Source organism: Mercurialis annua, linkage group LG6 (assembly GCF_937616625.2).
Source record: "Mercurialis annua linkage group LG6, ddMerAnnu1.2, whole genome shotgun sequence".
Lineage (NCBI taxonomy): Eukaryota > Viridiplantae > Streptophyta > Magnoliopsida > Malpighiales > Euphorbiaceae > Mercurialis > Mercurialis annua.
Window position 1 is genome coordinate 46891272 of NC_065575.1, and position 20602 is coordinate 46911873.

The window sequence follows — 20602 nt, forward strand, 5'->3', positions numbered from 1 at the left end:
AAATTGTGTATATTAATTATCTATTATTTTTTGCGTAATTTTTAAATTTTTTCGTGACAATTAATAAGAAAGTTAAAAAATAAAATTGATTCCCATTCCCATTCCCATTTTAAATTATTGCCAAACAAACACATTATAATGGAATCATTCCCATTCTTTGGTGGAACCAAACAACATAGTAAAATTTTCATTCTCATTTCCATTTCCACCCATTTTCATTCTCATTCCCATTCTCATTCCGGACTTGGAACCAAACGGCCCCTTAATTCTTGATTTTGTCGGTTTCGCAACAACTCAACAACCACCTCTTCCATCCAAAATCCAAATCCAAACTTTCCTTTTCTCAAATTTCAGCAATTAAACAAACAATTATTATTGCCCACTAATTAACATGTCTGATGTGGCAATTAATCTATTGTTGCCCATTTGCAATATAAAAGAAACATGACATGTATTTGCAAAGCGTATCAAATTTGGTAAGACAATCTTAATTTAAGTGAGACATTAAATTCAAATAATATTTATTTATATAGCTGTTTAAAATTTAAAATTAAAACTTTACTAGTAAAGGACATATTCGGCTCGCATTCAAACTAATCTAAATGCGAAAAAATTAAAAGTACCGTCTCATAATTAAAACCGTCTATGGCACCTTATAAACCATGTACTAAAGAAGAACATGGCGCTTAATAAGCGAGGGATTTTAAAATCTACCGCTAATTATTTAAAAAAATATTAATTTAAAAAAATAATTTAAAAAATAACAATTATTTTAAAAAAAAAGTATTTTTTTAATTATTTTCAAAAATAATTATTTATAAAAAATAATTATGAAAATAATTATTTTAAAAACGTTAGTAATTATTTGTATTTTTTTAATTGATAAAATACCGAAAATATGATATGATCCAATACAACTCCGTGACCTGAAAATAGAGAGCACGGTAAAAAAGAACGTCGAAAGGGGTTTTTGGACATTAATTCTGACGCTCATGTAAGTATTTGGCGAAGAAAAAGATTAAAGCAAGCAGAGAAAAGATTAGATAACAAAAAAGAATATCTTAGGGTTTTAGGATAAAGTGATTTATATAATGTACTTCTTTTTCTTCACTCGTGCTTCCATGGTGAGGTGTGCCATATATTATAGTGTAATACCCCAAAAGATTTAATTGTCTAATTGGGCCACGTGTCCCGCTTTGAGTTGCTGGAGTGGCAATATCGGAAAGTTTTCCGATAAAAATTAAATTAAATAAAATTTTAGCAGGTCGGTTTCGAGAAAGTAGTGATGCGGTAATAAATGTTATATTTCAATTCTAAATTTGGAATTGAAATTAAAAGGAGAAATGTCAAGAAAGGTCTCAAAATAAAGTTCAGGGACTAAAGTGGTAATTTAGCCATTATGTATCAAAAATGAAAATTTTAAATTTTGACAGGAAAGTATTAATATCGAGCTTCGTATTATTTATTCGATATAAATAGTACGTATAAGTTATAATAAAAGAATTTATTGATTTAGCTATGGATTAAATCGTACAAAAGAAAAGTTTGAAAGATAAGTGTAACAAAGAAAGAAAACAAGGATTAAAAGAGTCATTTAACCAAGATATATATATATAAAGAAAATATGAATCAGAGAGTAGGAGAAAAATCGATCGATACCGTCGTTTCGCCGCCGTTTCTCCGTTCGACGTCCGATTCGAGCGATTTTTGGGGCAATCTCTTCAGAATCGAAAGCTCTATCATCTCCGGGCATCAAATCAAGGTAAAACTCTCGAGAATTGGTGCTAGAACTGATTTAATGGGCTGTTTTAGAATTTAAAATGTATATAGCTCGAATTCTTTGTATTTAAGTCGTTTTTGACATTTTGAAGACTAGGATACGAGTTTGGTGGAAAACGGGGTCGAGTATGAGCGTGGGATGTCGGAACGCGTCAAAACGCCCGGAAAACAAGTTTTCCGGGGATAATATCCCGTATTTTTTTGTTTTGAATTATTTTAAAATGTAATATTCCGTATTTGTTTTATATAATTATTATTTTTAAATTATTTCAAATTTATTTTTAACTTTTATATTCCGCCAAGTTTTAGGTTATTTGTTACTATTATTATTAAATTGAATATATTAAACATCTATTTTGTCTATTTAATAGAAAAACAAAAGGAAGAACAAAGCTTTAATAAAAATTGCATGAATAGTCCATGCAATGGCCTATTCTTATTACCACGTTGGTGGTCCATTGATTTAAATGCCATATTATTCATTCCAACATAAAAGCCCATTGGCTTGTAAATTACCATTCACGCCAAATTGTGCCCTCCTTTTTTTTTTTGTTACAGTGCTTCACGTTTTGCTGCTTCTTAACCTAATATTTCATATTGTTTTGAAACACAACCTCAGCCGCCACACTCTTTAACAATCTGAAACTTCATTAAATTACATTCCAACTCCATTCGATTCAAGCTCGGTAAGTATCGTATTAGTTTCGTTCATTCTACGCTTTATCGTCAAATACGGTTTTTGATTTCGTATCTCATTGTTTAGCTATAATCTGAATTTTCTTCAACGATTCACATCAACTCAGCGATCTCTATAATCGTTACGCTTCGGAATCATATATGGTACGTAAGAATTCCTCCGTTCATTGCCGTTCCGTTTCGCCGTTTCAAATACAACTTGCTGCCATTTTTTTTATTGTTGTTGCCGTTATTTGAATATGTGTTGGATGTCTTAGCTTACGTTCTAGTCATAAACTGAATCGTTAGTGTCCGAGATTTGGATTCCATTCATTATTCTTCATCCTTTGTTGTTCTTCTCGGCAACGTGAACATGGTATCATGGTTGCTCTTGTCTTGAATGTTTGTTGGAGTTTTTATTTATTAAGTTCTATGAATTGAAGTTGCTTTTAATGACAAATTGTGATTGTTGTTAATATTACTGTTGATATTTTTGGTCTATTCGAATTGTATGGTTGGCGGGAAAGGGATTCAATGAAGTAGGGAAGATGACTAAAAGTGTGTTTGGGTCATGTGTAAATTTCGTCAACTTATTTGAAACCCTTGTTCTTTTTGTTTTGGTAAATTGAGCCCTTAATCAAATTGCCAATTAACCAAATTACCTTTATGTTATAAATTGATAATAACTTTTGTTTTTGTTCCAATTTTAAATCAACAACTTGAGAACGGTATTTATTTTATATCTAAATTAATATAATTACTCGGGTAATTATAGTTAATTTTGTTTGATATGTTAAATTGGTAAATTTGCAATTTAGCGCCTAAAATTTCTAAAAGATTTATTCAAGTTAAGTTTTATCTATTGGATAACTTTTAAATTTGTTTATTTGATTTATAATTTAGTAAATTGAAAATGAGCAATTAAATTTGATTTCGAATATCAAATTGGCTAAATTACAGTTTAGCCCCTGAACATTTTTGAACCTAAATCGGCTAAATTACAGTTTAGTCCCTAAACTTTTATAAACTTAAAATGATTAAGTTTAGTTGTAATTTGGGTTACTTGAATTTGAAGTTATTGAATTCTATTTAAAAATAGATAATTATTTTATCAAATATTTAATTTATAAACTCGGGTTTATAAATTTAATAAGTTTTGTTTTGGGTAAGACTGTGGTCGCCCGACAAGTGGGAAGAAGTTTGGTAGTTTTAAATAACTCGGCTGACTCACTGATACAGATTTTAACTTGGGTTTATTTAAATTATTTTATGAATCATTCTAAATATATTTATATGATTTGTACTCTATAACTTGGGTTATTTTTGGAATGTATTTAATATAGGTGTTATTAAATGTGACTTGGTATTGTGTTGTGCTAGTCCTATGTGGTGTCTAGTACTCTTTAGAGTTAGGGTCTGATTTTAATTATAATTTAAATATTGTATTTAGACCCGTCGACTGTTCGTACTTCAGAGGCGAACCAGAGTTAGATTGCTTGTCAAGTTTCACGTGGAATAGTAAGCAGTGAGTTTATATCTCTATTTACCTCTTTATTAAGAAATTATTATATTTTGTATATATATATATATATATATATATATATATATATATATATATATATATATATATATATATATATATATATATGTATAAGTAGCTTTTGAACTGTTTTTCGACATTGTGGATTTGATTTGGAACGTGCTACTCGATGGGCATCATCGGGACTGCGTGCGCACCGGTAATGATTATGGTATTGAGGTAGGTTTGAGATACGTCTCACCTTAGTGAGGGAACCGGTGGAAGATACGTCTCCTGGGCTCACTATTTATTAAGTGATAGTCGGGGATCAGTTATTGAGATACGTCTCACCGACACGACAATGGATTTAGAATTGTGGATTAGGGTTTCATTGATAATCCATAATGAAAATGTTTTATTAAACGTTTTAAAGGTTTTTAACTTAATAAATGTAAATGGTTATATAAACTCTACTCAGTAAATCTGACCCCGTTGTTTTCCCAAATTTTCCAGGTTTATGATTTGAGTTTTGGTCAATCTCTGTTTCTTCATTCTCAGAGGTTTTTATTTTATTTTCAGAATAAAAGAGTCGAATTGTTTTAAACACTTAGACCGCAGTAGTAGTATCAGTTATTCATGTCTTAGTCTTTTATTTATATTTTAAACTATTATTTGTTGGATTGGTCCAACTATTATTTTATCAGCTTTGGCATGATTACAGTGTTTTATAGAATTATATATATTACCATGCTGTTAGACATTATTTTGAAATAAGCGTACTTCAGATATATGTTGTTATATTGTACCGCTAGATTAGGTTGAAGTCTCGGTTGCCCCCGAGCATGTGATTTTCTGCAGGTTTATTGTTTTAAATGTTATAAGATGGTTATCCGCAAGGCTAGCTACGGGTTTTGGTACAACCATACCCATACTCTAGCGCCGGTCACGATTCATGAAAATGGGTCGTGACAGGGTTGCACTCGGTGTGTGGATGCACACTGAAGTGTGCGGACGCACACTACACTATACGGACGCACAGTGCCTATGTGTGCCCGCACAGTGGGTCCAGAGGACCAAATTGGGCTTTTAGCCCTATGTGACCGAGATTTCGATATTTTGGATACTAAACCCTAAAATTTAATTAAGGACCCCGATAATTTTAAAAGTAAGGTTTTAGCTCGACGTTTTTGATAATTAACGATAATGGAAAACGCTAAGGATATTATACGTTTCTCGAATACGAGAAGCAGAGTTCGATATATCGTGAGTATGATAAAGGAATATTGAGTTCACGAGTAACATTAAGAATGAAACTCAACCCTAGAATTAGAAAGTATTATACGTGTAAAAACACGAGATTAATATATAACTACTAAACGTTAACTAATATGTATCAGACGTACGAACGAGCAGTGAGGGCATTAGACGCGGACTAGTACGAGCATACCACCACATCAACTTCATTATAGAGTGGATAGCGGTCACTGTGAGTTGCACTTTACTTTCGTATATTATATTTTAAAGTTATTTGTTATTATATTTTATATATACGTGTATTGTTTATATGCATCACATTATATATGTTTTGATTAAATGATATATGTTTCTATCAAGTTCGTATACGAGAACTAGTATGCGATCCGAAGAAACTAGCTACCTATTGGGTGTCAATAGGTTGTGTGATCACCAGTATCGAGTCGGTCTAGTGTGTTTGCATCTGAAAAATGATTTGATATATACATGTATGATATTATATGATATGATATGAATATGAATTTCGAAGTCGGACAATGAATTCGATACGAGTGAGCACTCGGCTACGGTGTAATCTGGAGTCCCTGTATCTAGTGAGTTGGACTCACACTTTGGGATTAAGAGATAGGTCGCGATCGACGAGGTAGAGTGTGAACACTCCCGGGTCGGACCATTTGGATCAGTATGATTTGAATATATATTTGCAAGTTGTGTCGCATGCTAGGATATTAGTTTCGAACGGATCAAATACCTGTTTATATATATTATTTTATATTATTGTTTTCTTGAAGTGCGATGCTATGTTTTTATAATAATACTGTTAGTAAAATGCGAACTCACTCAATATTTCTCAAATACTGACCCCTCACTTTTGATGTGTTTCAGGTACTTAGTGTTTGGACCTGGCTAGAAGCTAGTTTTGGGATCCGGAAGTCAGCCACGTATGTATAGTTCTTTGACTTCCGTAGTGCTGCAGTAGTGGTCCTGCGTCGACAAAGTCGTATCCTAGACAGCAGTATATTTTGATTGTGTATATTACTCACTGTCTTGTTTATATTTTTGTAGGTTACGTGTTTTATGTTTTATTCACGGCACTAGATGTCGGTGATACGTTTGGTACACTAACTGATGTATATAGTACCGCGAGGCCGGTTCGTACAGAGTACGGAAACTAGGGTCCGCGAGGTTAACAGAACAGTTAGTGTAAATATTTATGTATATATGTTATATATGTATATTTGCTTCCGTTGTTTGATTTTAATTGTTTATTATTTGCGAAAAATTAATATTGGTTTTAGGCTTGCTACGGGTTCCGGAGCTACCACTCCCGTTCCCTAGCGCCGGTTGCGGCTCAATATTATGGGTCGTGACATATAGGCTGAGCTAACATTTTCAGTTATTTTGGTAGAAGAGATGTGTGCATTGAGCGTGGGTAGTGTAGTGTGTATCTTCTCTTGTCAGAGAATCTTTTATGGTCACCTTGACTAACGTGATCTTCCGAACATTCTTTATAAATAACATTATTTATACCTCAATCTCGGCTGTGCCTTTACTAAACATAGCCCGAGATGATATATAAAGCATTCCGAATTGTAGGTATCCTAACCGAGATTGACATTTTTTTGGGCTATTGGTATGGTTATACCATTTTGCTTGAGTTGTTCATGTTTATATGTTTGAAAATGATTTTAAGAATCGTTGTAATCGACTAATATTAAAAGTCACTTTTCTTGTATTGCATAATTATCTATATTAATTTAATGGTGATTAAAAAAAAGGCAAAATAAATTTATATACCCAATAACTTGAGAATCACGTGAGCAGTCTTGAATCCGGAATGTATTCAGAAAAGCACCTGAAACTCACAAACAGCCGATAGCACGGCGCCGTAATGGAATTCCAGCAAGCCTCTCCGACTAGGGGTGAACAACAGTCGGTTCGGTCATCAAACCGCCTAAAAATTCAAAATCATTCGCAATTATGTCAAAACCGAATTAACCAAACCAAAATATTTTGGTTCGGTTTGGTTCGGTTAGGTTAGGTTGAAAACCGTAATATTTTTTGTATGATTTTTAGAAAAAAAAACAGTTTTACAAAAAACTCAAAAGAAAATAGAGAAATTTAACTTAAAGAGTACATGTGCTTTAAATTAAATCTATGTTCATCACTTTTTTATTTTAAAACTATAAAAATAAACAAGTTTAATATATGAATGTGTGTATATAAAAGCTTAAAACGATGTAGTCTTGAAATACGGTCGGTTCGGTTATTGCAGTTATTTTTTTGTCAAAACTGTATACCGAACCGAATAGCCAAAATTTTAAAAATTCAGACCGTAACCAAACCGTATTTTCAAATTATATTTCGGTTTGATTAATTTGGTTTTAACCATCTAATGCTCACCCCTATCTCCGACGGTCAAGTTAGTAACCGTTAAAGTGGGAGAAAGAAAAGAGAAGTGAAAAAGAGTTATGAGTTGAGAGAAAAAGAGTATTAACCTTTTTACCTACTTTTCTTAGGCCTTTTATACTATCTCCTAATTTTCTAATGTTTGATAGTTATATGTTTGTGTATACCCGGCATTAATCTGTTTGTTCTTTTGTCTGTGCAGGATGGCATATATTAGTTAGTGTACGTTTTGTTAGTCTGTCGCCTTGTAATCAGAGGAGGTTCTGCTCGGTAGACCAAGCAAGCCCTTTAGTGACTTGTGTCGTGTTCCCTCGTTATGCTCGGTTTCTCCGAGTATGTTTGTGGATTTGGTTTGCCAGGTCTTGTTCTGTCATTCGAGTGTGTTATACTCGAATATGCATGTTTTGATGTTGTACCTGATTTAGTTATGCATGCCTCTCTTAATACATTTTGAGATCGGTCCATTTGGTGTGTTATCAATACCTATAACTATAGCATTTTTGTCATTTTTTTGGTAATTGGAGAAGAAGAGCGCTTGTGGGAGGTTTTAAATCCATGATATAGTAGTTTTGGCGAAGATTTAATAGATGACAGACTAAATTAGCAAAATTCAAAAATTATGGTATATTTGACAAAGAAACTATTGTTGCGGGTAGATAAGTTTATTTTTCCTTTATTTTATCTAGAGTTAACCCATCAAAGAGTTAATGTATTTCAAAAAAATTAATTATTTAATTCTTCTTTAAAATTTGCTACAGTCGACCCTCTAATAGTTAATATTCTATAAATTAATAATTCTAATAATTAATAGAAAATTGAGAGAACCAACTTCGTTCCACGTCGGATAATTAATAATTCTATTATTTAATAATTAATAAAATATTAAATATATTTTACATGAATATTAATTATTAGAGAGATTCTTTTTAAGAAAATATATAATAATTGATGATTTATTTGAGGCAATACTAACCTTAATTCATAAAGTGGAAGTTAAAATACCATCAGATTATGACTTTCTTATTCTTTTGAGAAATTTTAAAAGAAGTTATTAGATAAACAAATTAAAGTAAGTAAAGTATCTCTATTATAAAAAATATTAAAAATTATTTTACTTTATTCATATAACTTTTTAATAATTATTTTTTATTTTGATATCAATTGATATTTTTTAAATTAAATATAAAATTATTTCTTTTAAATTGAGTGATTGTAAAGTGTGTTTAGTTAGTTTTTTTTATTATATAATATTACTATTAGGTCTATTAATATAGATGCTTTAAAATATCTTTTATAATTTTTTTTATACAAATTCTATAAATTAATAATTCTAATAATTAATAAATTTTTGATCCACCATGTGTATTAATTATCAGAGGGTCGACTGTATTTAATTTCTATTTTTTTTCAATAATTAATTATTTTTTATGCATAGAAATTGTGAATGTGTGACAGTCTATGTTAAGTGACTAACAATTTTTACGTTAGAAATAAGGCTTAAATGCACCAAAAATCACCAACTTTCGCGTGTTTTTGGGATTTAACATAATCTTTTTAATTTGAATATATTTAACACAAACTTTTTAATTTTTTGCAATTAAAACCACGTTTGTTTTCCTTTGAAAAACAGCTAGTGTCATTTACATCCAAAACGGTGCTGGTGTTTTTAATTGCAAAATTTTAAAAGTTTATGTACTTTTTTTGCCAAAATTAAAATATTATGTTAAATACCAAAAACACGCGAAAGTTGGTGATTGTTGGTGTATTTAAGCGTAGAAATAACAAAAAAATCTCTATATTTTAATTTTTAATTTTTTTCATTCTTTCTATTATTTTTTTATTAAATAAACTCTTGTGGTTGCACATTTTTATTTATGTGATTTTTTTTTCCAACGATGATGATATGGTTCATTTTATTAACATATCAAGTTAGGCAGATATTTAATTCGATTTTACGCACTTTTTACGACGAGTGATGAAAATAAAAAAAAATTGAAAAAAATAAATAAATAAATTTTTTTATGTATATAGACATAGGAATGGCAATGGGGCGGGGTGGGGACGGGAAAACCATCCCCATCCCCATCCCCGTCCCCGTTTAATTAATGGGGTTAAAATCATCCCCGTCCCCATACCCATGGATTCCACATCCCCATGGGGATCCCCGTTTTCCGTACAATTAAATATAATTTATAAATAATTTCATTATTTTCATAAGATATTTAGAAAAAATTAATTATAAAAAATACTATTATCTTTTATAATATTATATATTTATAACTAAATTGAAACTAATAAAAAAAATTAAATTAAATTAAATTATTTAAAATTATAAATAACATACTAAATTTTATAATATAATATAAATATGCATAAATATGAATGGGGTCTCCATGGGGATGGGGATGAGGATCCTTATGGGGTGGGGATTATACTCCCGTCCCCTCCCCATTCCCGTGGTTGGGGAATGATTTTCCTCCATCCCCGTATCCATGGAAGTAATTGGTGGAGATTCCCCGTCCCATTAGGGGCGGATCCCCACGGGAAACGGGAAATTCCCTCCCCATTACCAATATCCCTACATAGACATAAAAATGATTTTGCCCTTATTTACTCTACCAGCATGAATGACGACCACATTGAAGTCAAACCTATATCATGGACCAGCCTTAGGCATAGGCCTCTGAGGCTTATGTTTAAGACTCCAAATCTTAAAAGGCCTTGTGTTTATAAAAAAGGAACATTTGTCAAACATATTCTGTTTTTAAACTATATTCACAAAAATATTATAAATTTGTATTTTTAAAAATAATTTTATAAAAAATACTCCATATCTTCTAAATACCGTAATTTTAGAAATTGTTTAAAATCATTTTAAAATCTTTTAAAATTGTTCAAGAAATGATTTTTAAAAAAAGATTGCAAATTGTGTTTTTAGAAATCATTTGAAATCATTTTAAATTTATTAAAAACAGTTTCTAAAACAATTTCAAATTGTATTTTTTAAAAACCATTTGAACCTGACTGAAACTGCAGAATAAAAAAAGTAAAAATTGGATACGTTGAGCTATGTTTAAAACTTTACGGTTTGAGGGTTAAATCTTATAAATATATTTTTAGGTACTATTTTACGTAAAAGAATTACATATTAATTTAAAAATATATATATATAATCTTTATTTTAAAAAATAATTGAACTTTGCAGTTAGTTTTGACTAATACCAACAAACACAATATATAACTTTTATATATATATATTTAATCATAAATGGCCCAGTCTCCTATTTATTTGTTTAATAAAAAAGAGGAAACTACATGTTTACACTTTTTTAATTTTTCTACAAAATAGGCATTTTTTAATGAAAAAATTAGGAAAAATATTCTATTTTTAAAAATAATAATAATTTTTACTTCAATAAATAAAATAGAAAAAATATTTCATTTTTTTAATATTTTTATTTTTTTGCCCTAATTTTTTTTACTATGATAATATTATTTTTATTATTATTTTTTATATGTTTTCTTAAAAACTGCAGAATAATATTTAGAGTAAAAAATAATAATAAAAATATATTTTTTGCCCTACATGTATTTTTTTTCTTTTTTTCTTCTTCTCTCTCTCTCTCTCTCCTTCTTCTTCATTTTTTTCCATTTTTTTCTTCCTCTTCATTTCTTTTTCTTCTTCTCTTTGCCACCCTGCCATGCACCGCTCCTTCATCGTTCCGCCGTCGTTCGCCATGACACCGTCATCGATACACCGTTCTTCCATATTTAATTTTAGCAATTGTTTTTTATAATATGGTGATTATTACGATTTATTTAGTTCTCAGATCTATAATTTTTCAGTTTTACCTCTAAAAATTTGTATAAAAATGATTTTCTACAGAAAACAGCGTTTGATAATCATATCGGTATCACTATGACATTATCATATCAGTATCATAACACTGCAGAAAAAATAATTTTTTGTCAAAAAAAATGCTTGATTATCATATCAGTATCATTAAATGTTAGCATCTATGTATCACGTTATCATATCAATATCATAATATTATACGGTTCTGATAATAGTATGATAAGATTATGATATAGTTATGATAAAGTACGTCATGATAATGGTATGATAATATTTTATGATATTACTATAATAAAGTATATTACGATAACGTGCTTATGATAGTTTTTATAAAAATAGGTTATGATAATAGTATGACAAAATTAAGTATAGTAGTATGATAACGTTCGAAAAATTATTTTTTACAGAAAAATTATGATACCGAGATGATAATGTCACTACTGCTTTTATGATAACGAAGTAAAATCATAATTATTTTAATACCGAGAGTAAAAACATAAATATGAAAAAAAACGTGAGGTATTTTTTGTAACTTTTCTGTATTGAGGTAAAAAGTGCAAATATTTTTGTTTTTTAGGTAAATATGTAAATATCTCTTTTTTAATCTTTTTAAAAAATAGGCTTATTCACCAAAAAATACCAAACCTTTGCGTCTCGAGTCAGATTTAGCCAAATCTTTAAAAACCACCAGATTTAGCCAAACCTTATATGTCATGTGTCAATTGTGGCCATTTTTGAATCGAACCGAAATTGTTGCCCACATGTATTCCATGTCACCTCCAACTCAGCAAAATTTGGTGACATGGCACATTTCAAACCACTAACCCAACTTAATCAAATCAAATAATAAACCAAAAAAAATCAAACCCAACTAAATCAAATTAATTATTAATTAATTACTAAAATTCATATTTTAATTATCTCAACATTATAATATTAAAAAAAAATCACCGCCACACTACTTCGACCTCCCTGTTTTTTCCCGACTCTGATGTATATTTAAAATAATTAATTATTTATAATTAATAAATTAACATCACGCAAAATTTTAATTAATTTTATTCAATTAAAAATATCCAGTAAAAAATTAAATTAATAATTAAAAAAAATTTACATAATAAAAAAATATTTATTTTCTGTTCCGATGAGTTTCGTTAAATATTAAATAAAACAAAAAATTAAAAAATTCCGTTCCGATGGGATTCGTTTTCAGGCGAACCAAACTTCGCCTGAAAACGAACCTCTGTTCATCTTCCATTGAAGATGAACAGAAGATGTTCATCGTCTTCATAAAGAAGACGATGAACAGAGCTTCGTCTTCTTCATGAAGACGAAGAACGGATCTTCGTCTTCATGAAGAAGACGAAGATCTGTTTTTCGTCTTCTTCATGAAGACGAAGAAACCGATCTTCGTCTTCATGAAGAAGACGAAGATCTGTTCTTCGTCTTCTTCATGAAGACGAAGAACAGATCTTCGTCTTCACGAAGAAGACGAAGATCAGATCCCAGGGATCCCTGGGATCCGTTCTTCGTTATAAAAAGAACAGATCACAGGGATCCAGGGATCTGTTCTATCCCTGTTCTTCATTGAACAGATCCTCCTGGGATCTGTTCCTTCAATGGGGGATCTGTTCCTTCGTTGAAGAACAGATCCCAGGTGGGATCTGTTCTTCAACGAAGAACGACGAAGAAAATTCCGCCGGAAAAACAAATTCCGGCGGTGGTGGCCGGTCATCCGGGCGGAGGTGGTCCGACGAGGAGCAGACCGTGTTCCGTAAAAAAAATTAAAAAAATTATTTATGAAATTATTTATTATATAAAAAAAATTAGTTATTAATTTAATTTTTTAACGGATATTTTTAATTGAATAAAATTAATTAAAATTTTGCGTGATGTTAATTTATTAATTATAAATAATTAATTATTTTAAATATACATCGGAGTCGGGAAAAAACGGGGAGGTCGAAGTAGTGTGGCGGTGATTTTTTTTAATATTATAATGTTGAGATAATTAAAATATGAATTTTAGTAATTAATTACTAATTAATTTGATTTAGTTGGGTTTGATTTTTTTGGATTTATTATTTGGTTTGATTAAGTTGGGTTAGTGGTTTGAAATGTGCCATGTCACCAAATTTTGCTGAGTTGGAGATGACATGGATGACATGTGGGCAACAATTTCGGTTCGATTCAAAAATGGTCACAATTGACACATAACATATAAGGTTTGGCTAAATCTGGTAGTTTTTAAAAGTTTGGCTAAATCTGACTCGAGACGCAAAGGTTTGGCATTTTTGGGTGAATAAGCCTAAAAAATATGCCTTTTTATTCTTTTATAGAAATATACTTTATTCTTATTTTTTGAGGATATAAAAAATTATCAAAAATTTACAAATAATCTACTGAAAGTATATTTTTGTTAAAAAATAATAAAAACAAGGAGCGTACTTTTATAAAATAAAAATTAAATAAATGTATTTTTATAAACATTTTGATGCATGAAAATACATATTTTTGTAAAATGTCCAAAAACCCGCTTAAGGTCTCATAATCTAAGGTCGGTCCTGCGTAGAAATAGGTATTGTCGTATTGGTCATGAGTCTCATTTTTAAGTTATTAGCAGTTGAATGATATATTGTTTTATGGGAAATCTTATCTAAACATTATACACGAAAAATTCATGGATTATCCAATTAAATGTTAAAAAATTGACAAAATGTCTTAATATAAATCCCACCTTTATGTGTTTTTTCAATTATATCCTTACCTTATATAATCATCAATTACCCAAATCTCCACATTCCACCTTCAATTGTACCTGATAAATCACCAAACAGGATCCAGGCTTTTCCGACCTGCACACCACAAGCAAACAGAGGTCAGAAGGAACTCCGGTGGGGGTCACCGGACGTTCGCTCCGACGCTCAAGTAAGGTATTGAAGTAGAGGAAGAAGAAGAAGAGAAAAGAGTGAGTTTTCAGTTGAGAAAAAGAGAATTACCTAGGGTTTGTCCTTAAACCCTCTATTTATAGTTAGGGTTTAAGGACAAACCTGCCTTGCTGGCAGGCTGTGAGCCCAGTGGTCCCAGAATTCGGTTATGCTCACGTGGGAGAATATCCCTGCAGGTGGTGCGGCTCGTTAGGTGTGTCAGAGGGAACATTCCTCACGTACCTGTCAGAAGATCTTCTGTGGTCCCAGGATCTGGTACACGAGTGAGCGCTCTTTGGACGGAACCTCGGAGCCCGGATAACTTGGGAGTCAAGTTATCATAATTCCCGTATCTGGAGCAGCCCAGAGCTCGAACCAGATGGTCCAATCTTTCGGGCTTAGGAGCTCGGAGCTCGGCTCAGGTCTGAGTTGAACATACGTCAGAGCTCGGGTAAGATTCTTGGTCCGACCTTATCAGGCATGATTGTCTCGGATGATGTTTGAATTCCCATCGATCCGGTGACCCCCCAAGTCATGCGTTCTGTGGTTTCAAGAAGGTCGGACATTGTTACCAGGTCGGTGAAATGCTTGACTTAGTGATATTCGTTCCTGGCGAGGTTGCTTCGCCCCTACTAGATGTGCTACGTTATCACTAGTCCCCCCTCAGTGTGTCGGATATTTATGTCCGAGATGGTAGTGTTATCCGAGTTATTAGGTCACGTGAGTCCGGGCATGCTTGCTTTGTTTTTGGGTGATCTCTGACACCGAGCCTCTTGTCAGAAAGATGGGTGAGCTGATGTGGTTATGTGAAAGGACGTGACTGTCGAGTTGTCTCTTCTGACAGCTGGTGGGATGGATTTCCTTGATGGCGGTTGTATTTCTTCTTACATTTGAGCCACGTGTCTAGCAGTTATTGCTGGTGCTGGTTTCTAGGAGTCACGCTTAATGGGAAGAGAGAGAAAATTTAAGAGGTGCCTTTTGGTTTTCCCTCTCTTTTCTTCCGTTATAAATTTGGTTTTTCAAACTGAGAGACTTTTCGCTTCCTTTCTCCATTTCTGTTCTCTCTCTGCCTTTGAAGAAAAAGAAAACTGTTCTTGCGAATCACCAGATTTCTGTTCTTTGTCTTCTCCAAGTCTTCGTTTCCTGGTTGCTGAAGCTTCATCTGCTGTGTTTGCCTCTGTTTTCCAGATACTCTCTGTATTCACGATCGTCTTCTCCAGAATTCCTCGTTCCTTTGCACAAGTGAGTGTTTCTGATTTGCTGTTTGTTTCTTGTTTTTCTGGTTTAGATGCATGTTCTTATATTTTGACTGAGTTCTTCCTTGCGTTAGTGTATCTGTTTAGGATTTTCATGTTTCATGCCTTTGTTTCTCTGTGATTTTGTTGTGAGACATGGATTTCCAGAAATCTGGAGGTTCATGCGTGTTTTTCATGTTCTTGTTTGGGGTGTGGATTTCCAAAAATCTGGAAATTCAAGTTCGTTGTCTTCGTGTTTCTGATGGTGTCACCCTCTAAAATTGTCTTTTGATTCGTACCTTTGAGTCTTAGCTAGTTTATTTTTGTTAGTGAAGCTTGTCTCATCCGAGCTGGTTTCTGTGTCTTTAGGTATGTCGGGTGACCCATCAGATCGCGAGGAAGGGGTGGGATATGATGATAATGATCAAGGGACAGCTGAGGCGTCTGTTGAATTTCACGTTGTTCGCTCTAGTCGAGCTAACTTCTCGGAGCCAGAGGAGGTAGGGACCTCCCAACCTCAAGTCCCGAAGAAAGTAAAGGGGAAAAGCACAACCGTGGATGCCAGTGGCCGACCTGATGATCGTGATATTAAAGCGTCTCGGTGCACGACTGGGTTTTTGGAGGCCGTGAGGGCCACTTTTGGTATCCCGGTAGAGTACCAACTGTCCGTGATCCCGGAGGGGAAAAAGCTGAACGACGCGCCTCCGAAGGGCACTATCATGCTGACCCTGGAGCATCTCCAGTCCGGGATCCGCTTCCCTATCTCGGAGCAGTACAAGCGTTTAAGCAATTATTTCGAGGTGCCGCTATCTCAGATTCATCCGAACGGAGTTCGGCATTATTCTTGCTTCCTGGAGTTGTGTCGGCAAACCGGGGTGGTAGATTCTATGCGACTGTTCTGCTGCTTGTACCTGTTGTCGTTTAAAGATCGGAATCATTTCGCGTACATCCGGCTTCGAGGAGAGAGGAAAGAGGTGGTAGGAGGCTTAGTTACTGGGATAACTGACTCCTTAAGGGATTTCAAAGAGGATTACTTCCAGATCACCCACCCGACTGCCTTTGAGGGGATGGTGACTGCTTGGCAGGACAAGTGTTACAAACCAGAAAAATGGTTCCATACCCCTGCCCCTCTGGAACTGGCCGATATTATTAAGCTCCGGGATGCTTCTCCCGTGGCGGACAAAGCTCATGCTGATGATCTTTGTCCGAAGAAGTTTTTTGAATTCTGGAAGAGTTCGGATCCTGGTGCTTGTTTTCATTGTGCTGTTGTTGTTGTTTGTTTTTTTTTTTTATGAACTTGCTTGTTTTTATTTTGATTGTTGTTGGTTGTTTCCTGCAGTGAATAATATTGATGTGGCCAAGCTCGCGAGCAAGAAACGCAAAAGACCGGCAGCCCGAGCTGCCACTCCGGCGCCCCCGTCTGTTCCAAAAGCTGCTGCGGATGCGACCTCGGCTCCGCGGGTTGCGGGTGATCAAGGGACCTCGACTGCTGGCATTCACGTTATCCCGCTTCGGGTTCAACTGCCCGGAGGGATTTATGTTCCCCCTACTGCAGAACCCGTGGGGGACATTCCGTTCGTGGACCTAGGGTCGGCCGAGACCGTGGTGGGACCGAGGCGAGCTGAGGAGGTTCCCGAGGAAGGAGCTCCTGGGGGAGGTGGCCCGAGCACTCACAGGCCTAGACGCGAGATCCCGGATCTGCCGGAGATCTCCTCTGATACAAGCACCACCGCCCCTGGTCCTCAGACGATAACTAGGACCAGCTTTGCCGAGTGGGTGAGCCGTCATAACGATGGGGCCCGCGCGACATTGACCGAGCTGCCCATTGCGGGGGACGTAGCCCGGGTGACCACGCTGCCCATAGATCTGGCCCACTACAAGACGCACAAGCCCGAGAATATGCTGGCTGCGGTTTCCTCTCTCTGCCTTCAGGTACTTTTTAGTCTGGCTAAAATTTTTCTAAGTGTTTTGCTTTTATCTAGTCATGAATCATGCTTTGTTTGTATTGCAGGCTGCGCAGATGTCTTACTTGGCCGACCAAAACGCCAATAAGAACGAGGTTGACCTCCTTCTTGCCAAGGACCTTCTGCTGTCTGCGAGGTCTAGTCTCCGGGATGCTGAGAAACGAGCTGTCGAGGCGGAGAGGAGGGCCTCGGAAGGGGCTTCCTTGGTGGCAAGTTTAGAAAACCAGCTGAAGGAGTCCGAGGACCGGCGTGTCGAGGACTTGGGAGTCCTGGAGTCTTTGCGGAAGGATGTTGGTCGGTTGGAGACCGAGAAGGCTGCTGACAAAGAGGATTTTTCAAAGCAGCTGGCCGACCTAACGCGCCGGAATGAGTTGGCGAGCAAAGGGCTCCGGGACACCGTGGATGACCAGAAAAAGAAGCTGGAGGAGGCCACCAAGCGAGTCGGAGATGCTGAGGCTAAAGTCGCCGAGTCTGCAGCTCGGGAAGAAGGTCTGTATGAAGACTTCCGGAAAATGCTATATGTCGGGGAGGTCCAGGCCGGGGAGTATGTGAGGGGCCGGTTTGGAGCTAACGTTGATGTTTCGGACTTCAAGCTGGACGTGCTGGAGCTGCACCGCCGAGCTAAAGAGCTGCCCGAAGATTATGACATACCGGCAGATATTGAAGATTATCTGGCCGATGATCAGGGCGAGGGCCCAAACTGAGGCAATTTGTTTTTGTAATTGTTGAACAATTTAGTTTTTAGTTTTATAGTTTTGAACAATTTTCCTTGTCTTTGTAAATTTTTGGGATGTTTGAGCTTTGAGCTCTTTTTGCTAGTTTGAATATTTCCTTTCGTATACTTGTTTTTTCTGAATGAATTTTCCATTGTTTTTGTAATGTTGAGCTCCGAGCTCCTTTGTTACGCTTGGCATATTTTTGCAAAGTTTGGTCACTTTGACCTTAGTATATATATCTTGTTTTTTTACCTGCCGGTTTGCCTGTTATCTTTCTGAATGAAGTTTTTTCATGGCTAACTTAGCTTAGTTTCCGAGTTCCTTCTAGTAGTAAAAATTTTCTAGTTTCTATGTTGTTTTTATACGTGGGCTCTTGACTTAGAATTGGGATATAAAATGCTAGGGTAGGTTCTTAGTTGTTCATAGGTCGAGCTTGATCCAGTTGCTCGGCGCGGATAACTTGTTATCTCCGGATGTCCCGGGATTGTCATAGCTCGCAGGCGACATGCAGCCCGTTGGTGGCACCTTGCCCGTAGATGGCACCTAGCCCGTGTATGGCACATAGCCCGTAGATGGCACATAGCCCGCTGGTGGCACATAGCCCGTAGATGGCACATAGCCCGTGGATGGCACATAGCCCGCTGGTGGCACATAGCCCGTAGATGGCACATAGCCCGCTGGTGGCACATAGCCCGTAGATGGCACATAGCCCGCTGGTGGCACATAGCCCGTAGATGGCACATAGCCCGCTGGTGGCACATAGCCCGTAGATGGCACATAGCCCGCTGGTGGCACATAGCCCGTAGATGGCACATAGCCCGTAGATGGCACATAGCCCGCTGGTGGCACATAGCCCGTAGATGGCACATAGCCCGTGGATGGCACATAGCCCGCTGGTGGCACATAGCCCGTAGATGGCACATAGCCCGTGGATTTTTTACCGAGTAAAGTGCTCGGGTTTTGAGAAAGACATGAATTCTTTTTAATCTTTTTTATTCATTGAGGGGAAAAACTTATATTTGAGTTTTACAAAAGCCTAACTCAAACATAAGTGAAAAAACCCCTAGGTACCTTGAAAATGAAAACAAGTAACTACTGATAGTATTTCCGAAGAACCTGGGAGTTCCAAGTTCTCGGGAGCACCCGGCCCGACATGTGTGCTATTTTATAAGCTCCTGCTCGTCCGACCTCCGTGACTCGATAGGGGCCTTCCCAGTTAGGTTCGAGCTTTCCCACTCCAGCATTTCCCTTAGCAATGTCTGCCCGTCGTAGGACCAGATCGCCGACTTGGAAACTCAAGGGTTTAACTCTCTTGTTATGATACTTAGCCATTCTTTGCTTGTATGCTTCGATTCTTAGCGCTGCCTGTTCTCTTCGCTCTTCCAGCAGGTCTAAGCATAATTTCTGTTCTTCCTCGTTCTTTGCCTCATCGAAGAACTGGACCCTTAGAGTTGGCATCCCGATTTCCACCGGTATCATGGCCTCGCACCCATATGTTAGAGAAAACGGGGTGTCTCCTGTGCCTGCCCTTGGCGTGGTTCTGTAAGCCCAAACGACCTTCGGTAGCTCTTCCAGCCACTGTCTATCGAACTCCCCTAGCCTGGCCTTGAGCCCTTTTAGGATTGTCCGGTTGGTCACCTCGGTCATCCCATTGCTCTGCGGGTGAACTACTGACGTGAAGCGCAGGTCAATGTGCAAGTCGTTGCAAAATTCCTTGAAGGCTCGGCAGTTGAACTGCTTTCCGTTATCAGTTACCAATGCTCTGGGTATACCGAAACGACACACAATTTGTCTCCAGAAGAAATCCCGAATCCGAGCTTCCGTGATGGTGCTCACTGCCTCTGCCTCGAGCCACTTAGTAAAGTGATCTACTGCCACTATCAAGAACTTTTTCTGCCCCGTGGTTGGCGTGAAAGGCCCCAGGATGTCAATTCCCCACGTTGCAAATGGCCAAGGACTAGTAATAGGGCACTGCTCTGTAGTAGGAGCGTGTCGGATGTTCTGGTGCCTCTGACAGTTTTCACACTTCTTTACTATCTCCTCTGCCTGTCTGACCATCAAGGGCCAGTAGTAGCCCTGCAACACTGCTTTCTTTGCTAACATGCGAGGAGCTATGTGTGCCCCACAAATACCTTCATGTATTTCTCTCAACACATACTCCCCTTCTTCAGCTGTCAAGCATCTCGACCACGGGTGGGTGAATGACTTTCTGTACAAGACTCCGTCGAGGAACGCATAGTACGGAGCTTGTCGCAAGATTTTGTAGGC

At 36.0% G+C, this 20602-nt stretch overlaps 1 protein-coding gene and 1 long non-coding RNA gene across 4 annotated transcripts; both read left to right on the forward strand.

Annotated features, from left to right (window-relative positions):
- The first annotated feature begins 2381 nt into the window (after positions 1–2381).
- Positions 2382–6461, forward strand: LOC126653892 (uncharacterized). Of its 3 annotated transcripts, none has more exons than XR_007632351.2 (4): positions 2382–2465; positions 2543–2619; positions 5371–5459; positions 6113–6461. It is a non-coding gene; the product is annotated as an uncharacterized LOC126653892 (long non-coding RNA). The 3 variants fall into 3 exon arrangements; XR_007632352.2 differs by having other exon boundaries at positions 2395–2619; positions 6113–6168; positions 6293–6461; XR_007632350.2 differs by having other exon boundaries at positions 2395–2619.
- A 9551-nt stretch (positions 6462–16012) lies between these two features.
- On the forward strand, positions 16013–18474 carry LOC126688339 (uncharacterized). Its single transcript, XM_050383001.2, has 3 exons — positions 16013–16899; positions 16994–17586; positions 17666–18474. The coding sequence occupies exons 1-3, from the start codon at positions 16026–16028 to the stop codon at positions 18320–18322; spliced, it is 2124 nt and encodes a 707-aa protein (XP_050238958.1). The 5' UTR covers positions 16013–16025; the 3' UTR covers positions 18323–18474.
- Positions 18475–20602: the final 2128 nt, after the last annotated feature.